Source organism: Porites lutea, chromosome 1 (assembly GCF_958299795.1).
Source record: "Porites lutea chromosome 1, jaPorLute2.1, whole genome shotgun sequence".
NCBI classification, from domain to species: domain Eukaryota; kingdom Metazoa; phylum Cnidaria; class Anthozoa; order Scleractinia; family Poritidae; genus Porites; species Porites lutea.
The window spans coordinates 35,342,663-35,364,504 of NC_133201.1; the positions used below are offsets into that span (position 1 = coordinate 35,342,663).

Consider the following 21,842-nt stretch of genomic DNA (forward strand, 5'->3'; position numbering starts at 1 on the left):
ATGTGCTCAGCATACGGACCGTGAGTAATAGTGACGGTTTGTGCAGAACGTACGGCTGTCAACTGCTCTTAACGGTCCATAACAGTGCAGCAGTATTGAAATGACTGAGTAACGATACACATAAAACTCACCATTTTGGAATAACATGAGCCTCATCTGCGACAATTCCAAACAGGTTGGTCTGATACACAGGCGTCTGAATCATTGTCCTCCACTTCTCCTTAAGAATAAGGGCCTCAGGGTTGACAAAAATGATTGAGTAATCACCGTTGTAAGCGCCATCTTGTTCGGCATCATGACATGTACAAGAAATGCTTCTCTGCCGCAACTCCCTCATGTGCGACTCAATAACCACGTTCAACAGACAGATAACTAAAATAATAGCTTTTTTGGGTAAGACGTACATTCCATCGTATTGAGCACACGCCATATGCCAGGTAGTAACTCGAACAGCAGCAATTTTCCATGGCTGGTCGGCAAGACCGCCAATACATAATTTGCAATACCCTCTCTTTGTTCCGCACTTATTTCCAACACACCATCGAATGTTCCGATGACTTCGGCTATTGCCTTATCCAAATTTTCCGTTCGTAGAGCCATTTCATTTAATAAACAGACATTACCCATTCTTAAATTTTTCCAAAGTAAAAACGAAAACATACGTGATGTTTCTTTGTCACCTTCAAACCACCCACGTCGCGATCACGCGCCTATTATGAATATCATCCAATCAGAGCGTTTAAAACAGTCGACATCTCCAAGGAAGCAAATAGTAAAACATCCAGATTCTGGATGTTTTGGTATAAGTGGGGTTGTAATTGGCTCGGCGCTATCAAAGGGATGGCGCTCTGGTCCAGAGGCTTTTCACGCAGGTCAAATGAAAAGTTATGAAAAGTCTCTGGCACCCACGATAGGATCTAAACAGACAAGGGGAAGTTAGACGCTTTAGGGTTATATGTTTCTGGTGATGGCGCAAACGTGATTTTAAACATACCGTATTCTTCCACTTATAAGGCGCACTTGGTTATCAGATGCACACTGAATTTTTTAACTTGATCCTTTTAAGTTAACAAAATGAAAATTTCACATAAATACTTGGTTATAAGACGCGACCCCAACTTTGCGCTTTTCTGCCATCTTCACTTACAAAACAACAGCGTTTTCAAAGTTCCTAATTACATTCATGTCACCTTTTTTCAACAAAGTGAAAAAAGTTACACATTTACAGAAAACAAAGCAAAAAAAATCACACCGTTAAAATAAATATTGATGAATGAAGTCTTCCTTCTTAGGAAACAGTGTTACTTTCTAAACTTATGAATACTAATTGATCGGTTTTAAGCTTTATAAGCGTGTCTCACCTAGTCAAACTCCTAGTTGTAAAACTTCATTCACAGTGTTAGAAAGCTTTCCTAAGTTCCAAGAAAAATCATGCCCAGTACTCGTCGCCATTCCCACGATCTCAACTTTAAATTGAAAATAGTAGCAGAGGCTGAAGCAGTTAACAACAATCAGAAAATTGCACGCGAGTATAGAATATCCGAGTCAATGGTACGCAAATGGCAAAACCAACAGCATGTGCTGTTTACTGGCAAGCTAAAGATGACTGCCAAACGTGTATCCATGGGTCAGTACAGACCAAAAGATGGAAATCTAGATCAACACTTAGCAGACTGGTTAGCGATCAAAGAAGTCAAGGTACGATATAAAAAATATTTTGTTTTCAATTTGCCCTAATTGATTAACAGTCCACATGATCACTGTTAACACGAAACACGTGCACGTAAATAGCTTGTCCTTTAACTCCGTACTGTTTTATTTTTTGCAGGACTTTCAGTTAATAGCATGATGATGATGATTAAAGGCAAAGGAACTCAGCGCCACTTCAGAGTTCAAGGCATCTGTTGGATGGTACAACAATTGGAAACGTTTCCAAGCTGTTTCAATGAGAGCAAAAACAACTTTGGCACAGCGTCTTCCAGCAGACATGGAAGATAAGCGTTGTCAAATTCGATCGGTTTGTGCTGAGGGCCCGGTGACGTCATAACTACGAGTTAAGCCACATCTTAAACATGGACGAAACTCCCATGCAGTTTGAACTGCCAGCCACAAGAACCCTCAAATTCACAGGCAACCGAACAGTGCCGATTTTGTTGTGTGGTGGGACAAGCAGAATTTCACAGTCATTGCTGCCGGGCATCAGCTGGCAGCATACCATATTCTTGAGCGATTTGAGATTTTTCATTCAATGGTTCCATGGTTCGATGTTCAATCAATCTGTGACTGCAGCGCTGTGCAGTCAGCGGTTTGCTTAAGCAAGTCTTTAACTGCCGCCCCTATTTTTCTCTTAGGAGCAACCCGCCATTTTGTTTGGCTCTCATGTAAGATCCGTGCAGAAATCGTAGTTTATCGGATGTTTGCTGTCTTTTTAAACGGCCTAAACGGTAAGAAAAGTTCAAGAAGACAGTATTGTACGGAACATTTTTTCATTTGCATGTGCTGTACATCTACCTGACCTGTGGATAAACAAGTTGTTTTGGCCTTTACGTTATTTGTCCGCAAATCATCTCATCCTGTGCCTGATGATTATTCAGTGAAGAAACAGCCTATATATCAGCACTGCTGTTGTTTTAGAATTTCATGAATTATTAAAATGAATTACAAAATGTTATTGAAACCTTAGCGAGTTAAATGAATGTAAGCATATTTGTCATCGTGATCAGTTTATTTTTTATATTACGCTCTGAGTGTTTTATAATGCCAACAAGTCTAAGTTATTGACTTTAATAAAAAAGAATTCATATGTTCAACTGTTCTACAAGCTGTCTTCGTCCTGTTCGCATCGCAACTAACGGCAGCACTTCCCTTCTCAATGACAACTTCTAGTCCTAGCAGTTAATGCCAACGGAGAAAAACTACCGCCAAAAGTCATTTTCAAACGCGTTCGTCAGCTGCAAATCCAAACAGAATGCAGGTCTCAGTACACAAGAAAGGATGGATGGATGAAGAAGGTATTTTTCTTTTCTTGTTTATTCTCCGTAAATCTTTCGATTGAACAGTTGTTCAGCGTGGGGATTGTCAGATTTGTGACATCATTCATATCATGTTTCCAAAGCATGTGCGCCTTAACTTACACTTTCGATATCGATCATCAGATAACAAGTACATTCTAACTAGTTTCTGCCGTAGGCCTAGTAAAAGTTGTTTCTTTCTTTTTCTTTTGTAGGAACAAAAGACTGGGTTGGGAAGAATCTTCGATTCACACCACACCAGTGAGCACTTTCGGTATGGGATTCTTTTCGTGGCCATTTAACCGACACTGTCAAGGACCTCTTTGCAAGACGAAATGTTGACGTTGTTGTTATTCCCGGTGGCCTGACGCCAGTTTTGCAGCCCCTCGACAAGTGCATTAACAAGCCTTTCAAAGCCAAGCTCCGAATTCTCTATGAAACATAGATGGTAAATTGCCCGTTCACGTACACCCTGTTCGGAAAAAAAGAGAGCAATTGCGTTTGGAAAGAGATCCCTACAGATTTAATTCAGAAACCGTTCAAGTCCTGTGGAATCGCTAACACACTGGATGGCTCAGGAGATGACCCAGTTTGGGATGAAGAGAATGAAGAGGACAATGGAGGTTGTCGACAATGAATTTGAGACCGATAGCGAGGGAGAAGAACAATAAAACGTACCAGCAGCAGAGAAGATAAAACGGCTCTTTCCAGAACTAACCCGGTTCTTTTCAGAACTACCATGTTGAGTAAAGTCAATAACCAATACTCTAAGCTTTGTATTTTTTCCATTTTTTGTTTTATACCAGTTTACAGTAAAATAGGACATTCTTGCATTTTGTTTCATGAAAATACTTGGCTATAAGACGCACCCCCATTTTGGAACAGATCGAGGTTGATCAAGCCAAATTTCTTTGAAAAAATGCTGCGCCTTATAACTGATATGAAATATAACATTCTTGTTGGACAATTTGTAATCTCAAAAAGTGAAATTTTCTGGACACTACACCAAATAGTAATATTTCTTAAAAACCCAATTCCTATAGATTCTTGTGAATGGAGAGAAGTCAATAAAGGAATAGAACAGTGGCCCATGTCTTTTTAATACTTTTAATTTCCATCCCCAGAGACAGCAAGTCTTCTGGTCAGACTCAGGGATTGGGACATAATCTTGCCGACTCTGATTTGGAGTAGGTGATTTGCAGACTTCTGATGGTTCTGCACAGTCCCAAGGAAAGAAAGCATCAATGCCTGACCAAGAAAAGGCAAAAAAATTTCAAGGCGCTATGATTTTTGCCTCAAAACTGTTAGGTCTCAGTGAACTACAGTTGAAGGAAAAGCAGTACGAGGTTGAAGGTCTCAATAACAAGGATGTTTTGGCATTTCTGCCGACAGGATATGGCAAAACAGAATTTGTTTCAGGGGGCTGCACATTCAAGAAAGAAAGTCTGCAGAAAAAAACAAAAATGGCCTTGATATCAACATGACATACGCAAACAATAAAACCTGCAATGACTTTGTTGCCAAAATAGCAAAGCGATAATTGAGCGACTGGCGAGTGAACTCAATCAAAAGAACTACATAAGTATCATGACTGACGGTGAAACGGGCATAACTGGCAAGGAAAACAAGACTTTTTAATGCCGAGTATGGCAAGTATGGCAAGCCTGTAAATTGATTGGTAGGGCATAAAGCAGTAGCTCACGCTCAAGTTAATTTTCTAAGTAACTGAATTAAACTGTTATTACCATAATGGGCAAAATCTAAAACTTAATTTTTGTTGTTTATAATCATGTCGCTTAGAAAGTAAATACGTGCATCTTACAACATTTTCGCGACACTACAACTTATTAATAAGCACTATAAAAAAAATCAGAGTATCTGGGAAATGAAAGAGTCAAATATTTCATATCATTATGTTTGATCGACACATGGTGCCAACATCCCCGAGGAATGAGCTTGACTATCAATTGTTTTTTTTCTAACTGTAAATTAAGGTATTTTGGAGACTATTAATGGCGTTTTTGCGGAAAGTAGCATTCCTCTGCATCTTAAGGCTCAACTAGGGAATGATTCCAAACACATCAGCAAGAAAATGGCATAATGCCGCAAAAGGAATACTTCTCATCCTCTAGCTGATAAATTTCACTCATGCCTTGATGTCACTGTTCTTTGAGATAGCACTGAGATGGTCCATGACATAACACAGTGGCATATTGACCAGAACCATCACTGACTGGTTTGGTCAAGATGTTCAGGGCAGAGCTAATATGGGGAAGCCACCTGGCTCCAGTTAACTGAGTGGGTTTTAACACATTTACTCCAATTTCCCTGGCAACAGCTTGCAGGTCTCTTGTGTTTTGGGGGCTGTAGTAGTGATGCTTTCCATTTTAGTTCGAGAATATCATACACGACTTCTACTTGATAGCAACTTTTTTGTGCTTCAATAACTGCTGGTTCGAGTCAATTAGGATAGCAGTGGAAGTCCACAAGGTGCAATGAGTGTTGTCGTAACAATGCTAGACTCCACCTTTTTCCAAGATTTACAGCTGCTTCATCAGCGCCCATGCCCATGAGTTTTTCCCTCCACTGGAGAATGACTTGATCTTCCCAGTAGCGGTTTCACTTCTGCAAGAAACGATGACCAATTTTAGTAAGCTTGATGCAAACTCAGGATTCTGGCAAACTGGTCTATCACCCGAGTCAGCAAAACTTACTACTTTCATCACTCCATTTGGGAGGTTCTGCTTCAACTGCCTACCCATCGTGATAAGTTCTGCCCCCAAACAATTTCAAAAGTGGATCTCACAAGTTCTGGAAGGAACTGATGGTGCCCTTTGTCAGATTGATGATAATCTTCTAGTCTTTGACAAAATGACTGAAGAACTTGATAAGCACCTGGAAGAAACTCCTCACAAGCTACAAGAGGCTAACCTAACTCGAATGAAGAGACGTGCGAGTTCTTCAAATCTTCAGTGGAGTACCTAGCCAGCATCATGGATTCTAAGGGAGTACGTGTTGACCACAAGAAAGCAGAAGCAGTAATGGAAACCCCCAAAGATCAGTCTGCCGCAAAAAGCCAAGCTTTCTAAGCCACTGAGAGACCTCCTGAGTTCAAAAGGCCACTGGTCATGGGGTGACGCCAACAGCAGACTTTCTCAGCCCTGAAGCACTTTAGCTCACTAAGATGCAGATCGGCCAACAACCCTTTGAAGTGACACATCCTATGGCCTAGAAGCATACAGAAGCAAGATAATGACGGGTCGTGCTCTGTTGCATACGCCTCACGAGCAACAAGCCCCACAGAACAGCGTTATGCTTAATAGAAAAGGAAGCTTTGTGCATAAACTGGGAGAGTGAACGTTTTACAGACTATCTGAATGGACTCAAATTCCACATAGAAACTGATCACAGGCTCTTAGTGCCATCACAACAAACATCGTCTCTTGAAAAGAGATACTAAGGGATTCCCAGCTGAAACCATTTTTATTAGTTTTGTCTGGCAAATTTTGTGTATCTGCACTGGAGTAAAATTTTTGCAGGAACAATTTTTACGGTTACTATTTTATCTTTTGCTGGTTTTTTTTTTTGGAGGATCATGAAAAAAAATGCACACAAACTGCAAAAATTTATTGCCACACGGTATGTTGACTCAGTAATAAAGCACTTACCTGCTACTAAAGATCGACTTGAAGAGCTCCCAGCAACAGCAACATGAAGTCACTAAACAACTAATCGCCTCTTGTTCTAATGGTTGGCCCGAGAAATCCCACCAGCGACCAGCCTGAGGTATCCACAAGCGAATGGCAAAATGGAACACGCATTATAAACTGTGAAATACCTGCTTAAGAAAGCTAAAGATCACGTGCATACCATGCTACACACCTTGAAAGTGGACGCAGCCCAGCAGAATTGTTAATGGCAAGAGAAATTTGCACTCGAGTCCCTACTGTTCCAGCACAGCTGAACCCTAGTTGGCACTATTAGGGTGCAGTTGAGAGAGAGAGACCCTTTCCTGAAAGCCAGACAAAAGAAGAATTTTGACAAGCGTCACCTTGCAAAGAACCTGTCAGAACTCTCCCCTTGAGAGCGAGTTTGGTTACCAGACCAGAGAGTTGAAGGGACAGTTCTGAACAAAGCTGGCGCCCCACGGCGTTACGCTGGAGAGACCCCAAATGGCGGGTGAGCTGAGGAGAAATAGCTGCCACCTGAAGCCCCTACCTGAAACATCTGAAGCAGGAAACCAGGAAGACAATGCAGTTCCTGATCAAGCCTCTTCCAAGGTTAAGACCAGCAGCCCTTGTGAGATGATTACAATACTATATTTTATCTTTTAACTAATTTAGTAGATTCTATAGTATCTGTATTCTTTGGTTTTTACCTTGTATTTTTTATAGCTTAGTATACTCATTTGTTATTTTTATTATTTATTTATTTATTTATTATTTAGAGGGCCACAAGTTTATTAGCCCCGGCTATTTCGTGCTAACCCTCATAAAATAAAGTCTTTACTACTACTACTACTACCTGTCACCTACTACCCCTTGGAGGACCACACAAAGTGGTCAGGAGATAAGACTCTCAGGGGAAATGTGATGTTATCATTTAGTTTCCATCAGCCATAGCGGCTGGGCTAGTTTTACCATGTGCTTGATGTGATTGTTCTTGCTCGATTAAAGCTGTTGTGTTGATCTATTCTCACCTGTTTCGCCCCTCAATAACGCTACACCCGCATGGTTTTCTACCAAGCTAAAACATACAACTTTGAAGTAGTGTCCTTACCAAAAGACACAAAACCAACAACGGAGGTTATTTTCAAGACATGTACTTGAGGACAATTTTGCAGGGCAAGAAGGGTTCATATTGCGGCTCACGAGACTGTTGCAGCATTATTTTTATGCTGCGACTGCTAGTATAGCTGTCACTATGGAATTATGCCAATTCACTCTTGAAAATCAACACAACAAAGGTTCTCAGGCAAAAGATAGGTGAAGGATGAAAAGTATCTCTCAAAAGATGTCAAGCAAGTACCACAAACAAAGGGAAAGTCTATGGGCTTAGAAGAGGTCAAAAGGAGATGACACTGCCTATCAATCTGGGAGATTTAGCTTGCACTCTTATCCAGAAAAATGTGTAGCAAGGAAGAGGAAAGTTCCAAAAAAATCTCTCAAGGACAAAGCAATGCACCAACAGTGGCTGAGCAGGTCGAGATTAAATTTGTTTGGGCAGAATTGAATTTGCTGCACCAAAACAAGTGCGAACTGAGTAAATGATTTTACCTTAGCTCCATGAACATTGGAACAGCCAGTGCCATTGTTATGATACTGTTATTTACAAAACGATATTTCAAAGAAATTATAAACACAAAAGATAAACAAGATAGTGGCTTGGGTGCCTTGTCATTAAACCATTGGTCTACGTTTGTCTTTGACATAAGCAAGGGCTACTGTCCTGGAGACGCTCTAAAATTAAGAAAATTCAACGGATTTCCTTCATTTTGGCCACAAAGTGTATTTTGGTGTACTCTATGTAACAAATTGACCTTTTCTTGTAAAATGAAACATTGCTTTGGTAACCAGAAAACCCAGCTATTATAGCAACTGGCATCAAAGCTAAGGCCGATTAAGCATTTGTCTATTTGTTGCAAAGCATCACCATTTGTAAGTTTGGAGTTTCCATCTGTATTTATGGTTACCATGGGAACCACCTAACAAGAGTAATCCGAACCTGTACCAATCTATTTGTTTTAATTAGCTCAAGATTGATTAAGTAATGTCAAGGGAGAGCAAATGCATGCAGCATCGTAGGGCACTAAATGTTGAATTGTTAACCCAAACAAAATGGGGCATATTGATTGGTCAAATACCCCAAAAATGGGAAAAATTACCCAGAAAATAGCTTTTTCTCATATTTTTTGGATATTTTGAGTCCCATAGTCCTATTAGCTGTGTATACCGAGTTTCGCTGCCTTGGGAAATGGGGAATTGGTACTACCTTGCGCATGTGTTCCGGACTTGACCACACTATCTTGAATGTGACATTTTCAGTGATCGTCCACACTGTAGTTTTGCATCTTCTTGCCGTATCCATCTGTAATCTTTTATCGGTTTCTAGTTGTTCATTTCTTTTATCAAAGAGCATCTTTAAGCATTCTTACTTGCCTAAAGTTAACGAAAGAATTCATGATCTGTTGAATCTATATGTACATGGTGATGAATCTGCATTGCATGACCTCCTTGATGACCTCCGTCTCTCCAAAAAATGGTCCAGCAACTTCGGAATTTTACCAAATAGTAAAGGAGATTTGACTGTTCATGACAAGGTGTTGCATTTTATCGTAAAGGAATACAAGGACTGCAAAAACAAAGAAGTCAACAGTGTAATAAGGAAGCAAGCTAAAAAGATGACCCAGGCTATCAACATTTCAGGGACATTGTCAAAGAGCGAAGTTGCATTTTTGCAAGTTTGTATCGTTTTGTCCCACTGATGATGTTTACTACTTTGATAATGATAAAATTTGCCTTCCACAGCGATCTCAAATCATCATTTTCAGCAAATAATATGGGTTGCAGCGAATTTGGATAGTCTGAATATTTCTACCAGTCCTGGCTTGGACCAAAGTTGCATCTTCCAAATCGAGCAAGATTTGAACCTGCTAAGACACGTGGATATCTCAGGAAACCCTCAATTCACAGTTCTTGCAGTTGCATGTCTTTCCTCTTGCAAATTATGGATTGAAGATAAGTCAGGAGGAATAGCTCACTTGCACAATGACGTCACGCGCGCAAAGAATTCTGGTAGTTGTAGTCAAATTCGCGTGATGTTTTAAATAACAATGGCGCTCAAAGATAATAATAGTGTTGACATAGCGAAATATTTAGGACCCTGTCGTGTAATTTTGACAGAAGAAGATATCCCAGGGGCCTCTCTACAGAAAAGAAAGCCAGAAAATCTGAAGAATGAAGAACTAAGACGTTGGTTAAAATGCAGAGGAGGTTCAGTTGGCGGAAACCGTGTGCAACTCCTGGAATGGTAGGCGCGATAATTGCCAGCAAGAAGTGAGATTTTTCTTCCTTGCTTAACTAAAAGCTCTATTTTTTTAACAGTGTAAAGGATTACATTAACTCAGGGCTGGATAAAAAGGTTATCGATCCCGATGGTGGAATTCATTACCAAAGGCTACGAGCCGAGAAAGAAAACCGAAACACAAGTGGAAAGCAGCAGCCAGCAAATTGCCGTGTTGAGTGGCCAAAGGAGGGCTGGTCATCAAGTTTGGCGAATTTGCCGGAGTTTCAGCATTGTTTTATTTTCTCTTATCTATCTGGCGCATCAAAAGAAGGACAAAAAGGGCGAGGAGCTTTTAAATGCAAAAGGGAGGGATATGCCCTTTTTAAAGCTAGCCATGTCCAAGATGTCAAGTATAATCCCAGCAGTCATAGTGAATTTTGCTTTTTTGAAACCAAGGTGAAAGCCTCTATGACTAGAAATAAGACTTACAGAACGAAAGTTAGACTTAAAAAGAACACAGCTGAAGTCGATGGAGCTTATTGTAATTGTAAAGCTGGGGCAAATGGCTATTGCAAGCATGTAGGGGCTGTGCTTTACACAATTCTTGACTTTGTTGAGAGTGGGTTTCAGGAGATTCTACCCAACAAGACGTGTACAGAGAAACCTCAGGAGTGGCACAAACCACGAACACAAACCCCCCAAGAATGCACCCGTTCGTTTCAGCGACATTCTCATGATCCATCATGATTATGATGCAGACAAAGATAACAAAACGGGCAAGAGAATACAAAGAAAACGAGAAAAACTGGCATACACTGCTTGTCCTTCTTATGCCTTGAAAGTGACGAGTGACCAGATTTATTCATTTTGTTGTGACTTAAAAGCAAATTCTGACAAATCAAAACCAATGTTAGTAGATGTACTTGAGGGAAATGATTACGAACCTGTTATTGTAGAAGATCTTGAACATAAGTTCACCAAATGCTTGGTTGCTATGGATCACGACTATTTGAAAGAGAAGCAAAAAACCTACCTCGAAATTAAGACAAGCACCCCAACAGAAGTGGAACACCTTTCACCTTGTAAGAAGCAGAAACTTGACTTGATTGATGGGAATGAATGTGAACCCTTTGACAGCAATTTCTCAAATGATTCACACATTCTCATTTCACATTCTGTTTTGATAACCCCAGAGGGCAACCCACAGGGTAACCAAGAAATACAACTTGAAGCAGATTGCCAGGAAGAACCTACAGCAGAAACTACTAGTGAAGCATCACAAACTGTAAAAAATGGAAATACTTGTTTTGTGGAAATACCTTTTAAAGGTCAAGTCGTCTCTGATGAATTTGACTTAACAAATCCTATGTTCAGGGAAGAGTGCCAAAATTTTCTTAGCCAAATTAAAATTAACAATTCAGAGGCTATTGATGTTGAGGAGAGAACAAGGGGACAATCATCCAACCCAGAATGGTTTAAATATAGGACTGGAAGAATCACAGCATCAAAGTTTGGTGAAATCAACAATCGCAGGTCAACAACTGCACCAGATCGCCTTGTGAGAGATCTGTTTCAGTACAGAGCAAGGACAACCACACCATTCCAGTGTGCTGAAGGACTGAGACTTGAACCAGTGATTAAGGACAAATATGTTGAATATCAGCTCAACCATGGCCACTTGCGGCTGTGCGTAGAAGAGAAGGGTGTTGTTATTGACCAGGACGATGCATTTTTGGCAGCAAGTGTTGATGGTGAAGTGCATGACCCCAACAACACAGGCTATCCAGTCGGAAACCTAGAAATGAAATACAAGTTATTTCCAGAGAAGGTCGATCGTGAAAACAACACCAGATTATTAGTTACCCTTGCAACTAAAACAAAGAACTTTTGTTTAGAATTAACTGATTCTGGCCTCAGATTGAAGAAGAAACATCCCTACTATTCACAAGTGCAAGGAGGGATGGCAATAAGAAGAATGCAATGGTGTGACTTTGCAGTTTATACCTATACTTCAGCAGTAGAGGACATCCATGTCGAGTGTATATACTTTGACCCAACCTTTTGGGTAGCCTTAAAAGGCAAACTTGTCGACTTTTATTTGTTTGCTATGATCCCAGAGCTTTTGACAACACGTGTGAAAAGGGGTATTCCCTTGTATCCTAATATCTTTTCATACAAATAAGCACAAATTCAGTTAGGGATGGAGCATGTTGGTGTGGAGGAAGAGGGCCTGGGTACAATTACCAAAAAACACCCCTTCTCCCTCCAACAACAAACAAAACTTATGACTGATAGTTTACTTTTCTTGCAACCGATTGGTTTACATGTACTCTTAGTGCACAAAACAGGTCCACAGTGAGGCATACATAATTTGAAGTTATGTAACAAGGCATCCTTTCAAGTTTGTTAATAAAGCACACACTTTCTAAATTTTGTTTAAGTCCTCTGCCATAGAGTTAGGAATGATCTGTGTCAAAATGTTGTAATTTTTTACACGCTCAATCGCCCTTTCCACATGGATTCTTACTGAAGCTACATCACGGGTTTCATCCTCTTCCTCTGGGTTCAATTGATCTTTGCACCGCATAAATGGTGGGATGTTCAAGTACACTTTCTTTTTTGCTAGCAAGTCCTGGATCTCAAAATTTTTATCTGCCATAACTGAGTCACCTTCCTCCAAAAGTTGTAGTATACCACAGTCCTCCACAATTGCCTTGTCGCTACAGTGTCCCCCATACAGTTCGGAAACAAAGGTAACAGCTCCATGTGGAGCGATGCCTATTAGACCTTTTGCAGTATTATGGCTTTTGTAAGAAGAATATGTTCCTGACTGAGCTCTGAAGCACGATGGTTTTTCAATAAAAATCTCAGTACAGTCAATGATTACTGTAGTTAATGGGTATTTTTCACGGAAACATTCTGGCATTGTCTTTTGGACGGTGTTCTTTGAAGCCCATGTTGGTAGCTGTACTAATCTGGAGTAAATCAAGTCCAACCAGGTGACAAATATTCTAGATACCTCTGCCACACTAATCTTGTAATTATCAGCCAGAACTTTTTCGGGAATATTCACCCTGAGGCGAGCCAGAGTTAAAAAAAGTTCATCTTTTGGTTCTAATGAGCGTTTCTGGCCTTTTTTCTCCAATTCAGGAAATTGTATGCTCGAGTTGTTTGAGCCCCAATACCTTAAGCGTGAACAAATGTCTCCAGCATTCAGAAATGCAAAAAGAGCGAGAAAGTGGTGAGAACTCATTCCTGTATAATAATTCATATCATCATCTGAACCAATAAATCGATGGAATCCAAATTTCAAGCTTTCTATTTCATTCTGCAAACCTTCATTTTTGATAGATAACACTTTCATTTCACTTTGTAACTTTTCAAGTTTCTCCTCCATTTGTATGAGTTCAGCAGCAAGTGGAGCATCAGGATCAGTTAACTCTTTCCCACCTTCAATATTTACTGCCTCGCTGGATCTGTCAGAGGGGATCGTATTAGCCGTCCTCGCTGATGTGTTGACACGGATGAGCGTTCTTCGAGGTTCCGTATTCACCTTTTGGTGTGTTTTTGAGAGTGGAAATACTGTTGGAACGTTGTTCAAGTCTTCTTACCACCTTCGAAGTGTTGACTACAAACTCGATGACCATTTGTCGGTTTAAAGTCTTTTCTTGAAATTTGTTGAAGCCATATTTTTTTCAGTTTCTTGTCTTTAGGAAATTTATAAAAAGAAATACCCCTGTTGCGTTTATCGTTGTTAAAACAGCCTGGGACGCTGCAAGTGAATCCTCCTGACTTCTTGGCTCCAGACGCCATCTTGGATCAATGACTACAACTACCAGAACTCTTTGCGCGTGTGACGTCATCGTGCAAGTGAGCTATTGCTTTTCCTAACTAGAACATTTGACTTAGTTTCCAACGGAACATTGGAGATAGAAACAGAGGATGACTACGATGCCACAAATGCAATGAATATGTTTGCCGAAGACGTGTGTGAAGAAAATCTGTTGTTTTGGCTTTTTTTTTCCTTTTGCTTGGTTTTTGTTCCTATTTTTGTGATTGGTGACTGGAATTTTGTTGTAGACTGCCTAAGGTATACCAGAAGAACTAAACAATGTTTTAAGAAGTCTATTTGTTTCTATTACGCCGAAATGCGATGCATTGTTGACGTAAGAAATAAAACAAGAACCATGCATGTAGCTATGTTTCGAGAGTCAAGTTTCTTTACGCGCTCCATCTTGAAACAAAAATGTGTCAGAAATGATACTTCCCCATTTCATAGTGTAATGCAACTCGGCAGGCTTATAGGGCTTGGCTTCCGTAACAGAAAGGCACTCAGAAATTCAGATAGCCAATCATAAGGACTGATTCTCATTTAACATATAGTTGTCACCTTTTATTCCAACCGTGTATTTTGCATACTCCTGCTGTTTTTGGCCTAGTAGTTCTTGTGTGGAACATTACTTAAATTGATTGAGAATTAGATCATTTAGAATGTTTCCCTATCTAGGGTTTACTAACACCAAGTTTCTCGTCGCTCACTTAGGGTGCGTTCGATTGGGAAATCTGGATTTAGATTTTAAAATCCGGGTTTTGGATTTACCATCAAACGCAAAATCCAAAAACGGATTTCAACGCTGAGATATCTGTTTTGGGATTTTCATTTTTACCGTTCGATTGGGAAATCCGAAAAAGGATTTGACAAACTGTCCTTAAGAACAGCGGTCTTGCACGCGCAAGCATACTTAGCAAAAAGAAGACCACTGTTCACGAGAAGAGTTTTGCAATTTTTTTTTTGGATTTCCTAATCGAACGGTAAAAAAAAAAAACAAGGAAATCCGGATTTGGATTTCTTTATTGAAATCCACCCTGAGGACGGATTTCTCGGAGGTGATTTCGCGTTCGATTGGGAAATCCGGATTTAGATTTTCAAAATTTAAATCTGGGTTTCCCAATCAAACGCACCCTTAAAGGAGCTGGAGGTGAATCAGTGAATTGAACTGGATATCCCGATGTTGAGTAGCCAATCAAAGCACGCAAAAAAACACTGCTTAAGTATATACTTAAGAAAGTTAATGTTGGAAGAACACCAGAATACCTAAAATACCTCTTGAACTCACTTTGGTTTGACCACAAATATTTTACAAGAACAAAACCATTGTAAGTTATTGACTTAAAATTTCTGTAGCTTTTAATATCGCTGTAAAAAGATTCTCCTTTTTACTAATTCATCTCTCACACACACATTCTTTACTTCCAGCCCTTTTGCAAATAGTTATGTGGCCAGCCGTCCTACCTGTGAGACGGTCAAGAATAACCTGAGTATTTGTTTCTTCCAGTGTCTGTACAATTGCCACATCATAAATGGGACGGCCACATTTGTTGTGGCACCCAATGCTATCTCTACAAGGAGTTTGATATTGTAAAAATTCCTTTATAACTTCAATTTTTTTGAACTCTTATTCTGTTATCATCTAGTTCTTCAAACTGGATAGTGTAACTATTACGACGGTTTACCCTATTGTAACCCAAGGAGTGATAAATTCCCTTCCCAATCTTCAATCTAAAGAAAAATTTACAAGTTGTGGTCTCAGGTAGGTGGCCTAACAATTTGGAATGGGCAGTAAAAATGTAGACAGAAATATTCTTAATTGCCGCTTTCCCAACAGCAAACATGTTACTAGCTAATTTATTTCATTCGTAGAGTTTTGCGTGAAGGTAAGTTTAGAGTAAAGAATTCAAAGCTGTGACGTGTCATCATTTTTTGAGAAAAACGATCGGAAAAAAAGATAACTTGAGGAAACATGTATTTTTGGTTGTTTTCTGATTAAAACAACGAAATGAAACATCTTTTCAGAAAAAACCATCAGAAAAAAAAGATAACTTGAGCAAACATGTATTTTGGTTGTTTTGATTAACACAACGAAATGAAACAACAGAACAGACATGTTTTTTTTCCAATAGAAGGTATTAAGAGATATGTATGCGTGACATACACAAAGCCTTCTGTTACAGCATTGGAGCGAGGGTACCGTAAATTGTGCGCAAAATTTTGAATCATTGTGAACTTCTAACACCACCGACGGGAGTGTTTCCTAGGTCACAGTTTTACAAGTCTTCCAAAGTTCAGATAATATATGTCGTGTATTGGAAATCTCGCAAGTGAGCTTCTTCACCTCGAGGCACCTAAAAAATCAAATGAAGAAAATAAGAAGTCAAGAACTCCTATAAGGGCCATGTATACGAGAGAAAATAAGCCGCGGCTTACATAAGACGCGAACACCCCGTATAAATGGTAAAAAATCTGTGTTCACGGCTTATTCAACCCAAGGCCAGCTTACGCCGCGGCTTATCCTGGCAGAGGGGTTTTGGGATGGGCTTATCCAAGCCGCAGCTTACCTTGGACGTGAAAGTGTTTGTATAAATGCAGTCAAACGTTGTCCGCGGCTTACTGAAGCCTTGAACGACCCCTGCTTTTGCTGTTTTCAATTATATCCCAGACCTTCACAGCCGAGAAACGCGCGTTGCAGTTGCGGGAAAATGAGTTTTGCTTACATTTACAAATAAAAGTGGAAAATGGCGGATAGAGATTCATGTGAAAAAAGAAATGTTTGGAGTGCCCCAGAGGATAATCAAATCCTGCTCATATACTTAGCGAGCTTGAGATTGCGTGGCAGCTCGATGTCTGCATTACCTCGGCAAGCGTAAGTTCTCCAATTTTAATTTTAATCTATGCGTATTAAAAGTGCAACCTGGCCGCGAACTAAGTCGTGAACCATTTATACGAGCAGCTCTCGTCTAATATAAGCCATACTCGTATAAATGGTTCCTTCCGCGTCTTATGTAAGCCGCGGCCTATTTTCTCTCATATAAGCAGCTTTTTTGTCCACTGGATTGAAACTAAAGAGTTCAACGTCACGCTGTTTTTTAGAATCCCAAGAGACAAGAGGGAGGAGGGAGCTTTGGCAACTTTAAAAGCGGAAGGCAAGGAATGGGCCACAAAAATAGTTAAAGTTGGAGGTAAGAAGATATCTTCTGAAACACTCTTCAGTTCAAAATCCATTGAATGTAGGGTACCATATAGATCTCTCATCAAGGGTGGAGTGCAACAGAGCTAGATTTTTACCATCTGTCCATTATCCTAGTAGAGAATTGGGCTGTAAGAGCTGGTTTGTAAATAATCTTTATAACATGACTGGGAAAATCAGCATTCACGCCTTAGGGAATTGGACTATATTTATTTAAAATTTTCCCTTGATTTCATTTCCTGCATACTATCAATTTTGCTGCTGCGCGCGGGAGCCCTACCGTTCCAAAATAGGATTCAAATTTCACACTTCTTTTAGTGTAGACCTGAAATTGAAAGCACATATGCCTGCATTTGCGTGACTAGGAATAACAGTTGCGCAAATAACTACTGATCGCAACCTATGTCTGACAATTTTACGTACTAAAAGAAGACAAAACTTAATATATAGCGAATCTCAAAAGAAGAAACAAAATCTGAATTATTGCATGACGCTTATGTCATTTCTGTCACAGACAACAAAGTTGCCCTCACGGAGCACATGGACACATTGATAAGTGCACTAATGCAGCCAAGTTGCAGCAGTGAGGTACAGAGTCCTTCTCCTGACAAGGAGCAGCGGTAAAGCAGAGGAAAGAGAAAGAATGATATGGAAGATAGATGCGGCACACTGAAAGACACAGGAACTGCTGGTGACACCACAGCTCAAAAGATGAAGACGAAAAAAGTGAGTGGAACTGACAAACCCAGAAAGGAAAAAAATACCCTCAGCGAGCCAAAGAGATAAGGAAAACAGTTTGGGGTCTACGAAAAAGAAAAGCGCTAAGAAGGAAAAGAAGAAAGCAAAATCCAATGCTGCAAGCGCAGCTGCTCATCAGGTTTTTAATGCCAACAGTGATTGCTGCTTACCCAATGTGTCATAAGCATTTTCAGATGCAGCGGAAAATGGAAATATTTCACCGCCTCTTTCCCTGTCTCCACGTACAAATGTTCCCACTGCTGATTGAAAAATTTTGGCACAGAAGACCGTAATTCAGCCTAACTTGACATCACTGCCCTCTTCAACACCTCCGTCTCTAACCCCACTGACATCTGTTGGTTTGAAGTACAGTTCTTTCATCCCTCAACGTTTCAATAAAAATAAGTCTATGCTCGATCTTCTTGGCAATTCGTCTTTTGCTGAACATCTAACTTCTCTGCATAGTCCTAAGCTCTCACTCCAGGCGAGCATACCATCCTCTACTGTTGGATCATTGTTGAGCCATAGCTTAGCGATTATTGATGAGCCTAACCATTTACAGGATAAGACTTCGCCAAGTTCTGTTTCTAAGAATGTTAACCTTGACATCGAAATTATCAGTCAGGATTCTCAGTGTTCTAACTGCAAGATTTTGTGCAGCCTTTGTGAGTCGCTAAAGCAGAACTTCTTACAGGTAATATGTTTCGTACGGGTAGCCTTTTGTAGAATTGGTCAAACACCACATCCATAACCCCTGCCAGGATAAACAGGAAAAACATACTATTCTACCCATAAGATAGATAAGATCAGCATTGCTGGTGGGGTCGTGCACAAAACAACTACAAGAAAAATAAGGAGTACTGAAAGCAAATGTACAATAGACCTTGTCAAGGTTGTTGACGCCATCTTCACAAGTAGGCAAACGCATGAGAAATTACAGTGATTGTATGAGAATCTGATGTCGAACAATTTCCGTAGAACGGCTGTTCTGAAAAAATATGACTTGTAAACTAAAGCTTTACTCCTAAGGATTCTCCTGAACAAATTTGAGGGCGTTACATGCACTTGACGACCTAGAACCACTTTTTAACATTTTCTATACATTTGTCTGTACGAAAGTCCCGGGAAAATTACAGACAAATATATGGAACATCTAAAGCATGCCTCTGGAAAAATTTAAGAACAGGTACCCCCCAAATTTTTTAGGACAATCCTTTGCATTGTAGCTTTAGTTTACAATTGATTTTTTTTTTTCAGAACAGCCGTTTTACAGAAATTATCTGACATTGGATTCTCATACAAACACTAACTTCTCACACGTTTGCCTACTCGTGAAGATGGCGTCGAAAACCGTGACAAGATCTATTAAAAATTAATAACTGTTAAAAATGTTTGTAACCAATATTTCACTTTTTAGTTGTAGATAAAATAGGTCGTGTAAATGTACAATTGAAAATTAAAACAGTTAAAAGTATTCGTAACCGATACCTCTATTTTTATTTCTAGCTAAAATGAGTTCGAAATTCATTTTATCAGTATCAAATTTTGCAATACAACATTTAAATTCAGAAAGATAACAACTGTAATCTTATTTTATTTACTAGAAGGCTGACATACATACCGAAAATAATTGTTTTAAAGTGCATTGGAAGGAATCTGTCAATTAAAATATCAACTTTTGCCCTAATTCTGTCGAAATATTTCATAATTTCCAGCGTACGAGTTCGTCTTCTCAAAGAGCACGTGCATATGAACAATTCTACATTATGATCGCGGGATTACGATTATGACAAGAAAATTTACATCAAGTCTTTAGGAGATGTCAAAGCAAACATCTGTGGAAAATCAAAAAGATGGAAAGAGAGGGAAAAAAACGAGTTTCCTTATTCCCAGGGAACGAACAGGAATCGGTAAGTTTATTCAAAGCACGTTTAAGTCTGCATACATTTCCAAGTGCCGTCCGATCAGCTGTTCGATCACACAATGTTAAACTTGTAGGTTTGTTCGAGATAATTTCATCCCGAGGTGATTTCCAAGCACGTTACAACTCTTATAGGTTCAGAAACACAACATTCTATAAAGACAAAGGTAGATATTCACGAGTTTACATTTTATTCTTTGTCGTGGTTAAGAGTAAACACACCACCAAGAAATGGCAGCCATGTTGAAAGTCGGGCCTAGTCTCCTCGCATTTAGTTTTGGTTCTCGAGCCTGACGAAAGGATTCAAATTAATCAAGTCAAATTAAAGAAGGAGAATAAAAAACTTCCATTTGACAGCTTGCAATTTTGAAACAAATTTTAATTTTTTTTTTAAATACAGTAAATAAAACTATGTCATCTGTTTTTCCCCACTCCAACTCATACCATTTTAGCTTCATCAAGTACTCAGCAACTCTCTCTTGAGAATGCAACTGACTCTGAACAGCAATGCATACAAAGTTCCTGTAGCGCTGGCGGAGTACAAAGTTCAACTTCCCTTGAAGCAAGCACACCTCCAATGCTGGACATGCTACCAACTCCAGAGGCAATTGCTCTGTTAGAAGGGTATTTTTCAGATCCCATGGAAAAGAAGCACTTACATAGCTTTTACACCTGTTGTGGAAAATGCTCAGACGTATCTGAAGCTGAAAGGGCTAGAATTAAAAGCCAGGAAAAAAAAACAAGAGAAGGGAAAAGGAAGGGAGTTGATATGTTCAAACACTCATGGCTCAGTGACAGAAAAACTTCATTCTGTGACAAAACTGGTAAATATAAATGAAAAATACTGTATATTGTTATGATGTTTGCTATAATAAGTTCAGTTTTGCTTTTTACAATGACCACAATGCCTCTGTTTTGGTTTTACTTTTAGGCAAGTCGTGGTTGGTATACTGTGAAGGGGAAGGGATGTTCTACCTTCTGTGCTGTGGTTATAACACCAAAAACAAGTACAACAAACAGAACACATTCAACTTAGCACCATTCACCAACTACAAGCACAGCGCTGTTAGTGACCATGCAAGAGGCAGTGGACATACATCAACAGTAATCTTTGAGTTGGAGAGAAGGAATTCTTCCTTGGCTAAAAAGTAAAAAGTGGCTCAAAAAGTGGCTGATAAAGTGACCTACATCGCATTCCTGAGCTCTTATTGGCTTGGAGAAGAAGAAGTGGCCAACAAGAAACTTCTCTCTCTGATTGAGTTAGAAAAGCACGTTAGTGTCATAGAAATGAAAATACAAGTGAACGAAGTCAGCGAGAGATGCGCCTCCTCCTTGGTCAGCTTATCAAGGAGAAACCAATTTAAAGGGTCAAGGATGCCAAGTGGTTTATTATCTTAGTTAACGAGGTGACGGATTGTGCTACACTAGAGAAGATGTTGATCTATATTGGTTATGTTGATGAGGTAGGGAAGACATTTTGATTTTCTTGAAGTAAAAGATGTTCTTGAGACATCAGAATCAGCAGATTCTGAGACTCTCACAAGGATCATCACTGAGGAGCTGAAAGCATGTGGTCTAAACCTTGCTTTAGTTTGTGGTTTTGGCTCAGATGGTGCTAGTGTCATGACTGGCAAAAATAATGGTGTTGGTGCCAGACTTCAGAAAGTGTGTAGCATCATGGTACGCAGTCACTGCATTAACCACAGGCTTGCCTTAGCATGCAGTGATGCCAATGACCGCCTATGCTAATGATGACCCCACAAAACAGAAAAATCTGTCCAAGACTCTGGCAGTGAAGATACAGAAAGCTTGCAGGACAAGGTGGCTTTCAACTGGCCAAAGTGTTTCAAGCGTCTGCCGAAACCTTCTTACCCTGATGCAGACATTGAGGCAGTTTAAGGAAGCTGATGCTACAGCTCAAGGTCTTCTAAAGAGAATGAATAACACCAAGTTTGTTGGCACGATGCTTCTACTGAATGCAGTTCTACCTCATCTCAACACCCTTAGCAAGGCGTTCCAAAAAGATCAAACATGCTACACCTCCATCAGACCTGCACTTGAAAGCACCAAATCCAGATTTTTTGAAATCCGGTCCTCCTTTGACCTTGTTCTTGAGTTGCAAACAACCATTCAGCCAGGTGG

The 21,842-nt window shown here is 39.8% G+C and overlaps 2 protein-coding genes across 2 annotated transcripts in view; both read right to left on the reverse strand.

Annotated features, from left to right (window-relative positions):
- Positions 1 to 430, reverse strand: part of LOC140928752 (uncharacterized) — a 1,143-nt gene extending 713 nt beyond the window's left edge. Inside the window, exon 1 of the mRNA XM_073378539.1 lies at positions 132 to 430. Within this exon, the coding sequence (XP_073234640.1) occupies positions 132 to 430 (299 nt within the window). The remainder of the gene's footprint in view (positions 1 to 131) is intronic.
- Positions 431 to 12,441: 12,011 nt separating this feature from the next.
- Positions 12,442 to 13,829, reverse strand: LOC140928762 (uncharacterized). Its single transcript, XM_073378549.1, has 2 exons — positions 13,751 to 13,829; positions 12,442 to 13,598 (listed from the first exon to the last, which is right to left on the reverse strand). The coding sequence occupies exons 1-2, from the start codon at positions 13,827 to 13,829 to the stop codon at positions 12,442 to 12,444; spliced, it is 1,236 nt and encodes a 411-aa protein (XP_073234650.1).
- Between the last annotated feature and the right edge of the window lie 8,013 nt (positions 13,830 to 21,842).

Bases quoted from the DNA above. Each gene is read 5' to 3' on its own strand.
- LOC140928762 (XM_073378549.1), bottom strand. From the start codon at position 13,829: ATGGCGTCTGGAGCCAAGAAGTCAGGAGGATTCACTTGCAGCGTCCCA. The intron at 13,599-13,750 runs GTATTTCTTTTT...ACGTTCCAACAG, and splicing joins CAACGATAAACGCAACAGGG to TATTTCCACTCTCAAAAACA.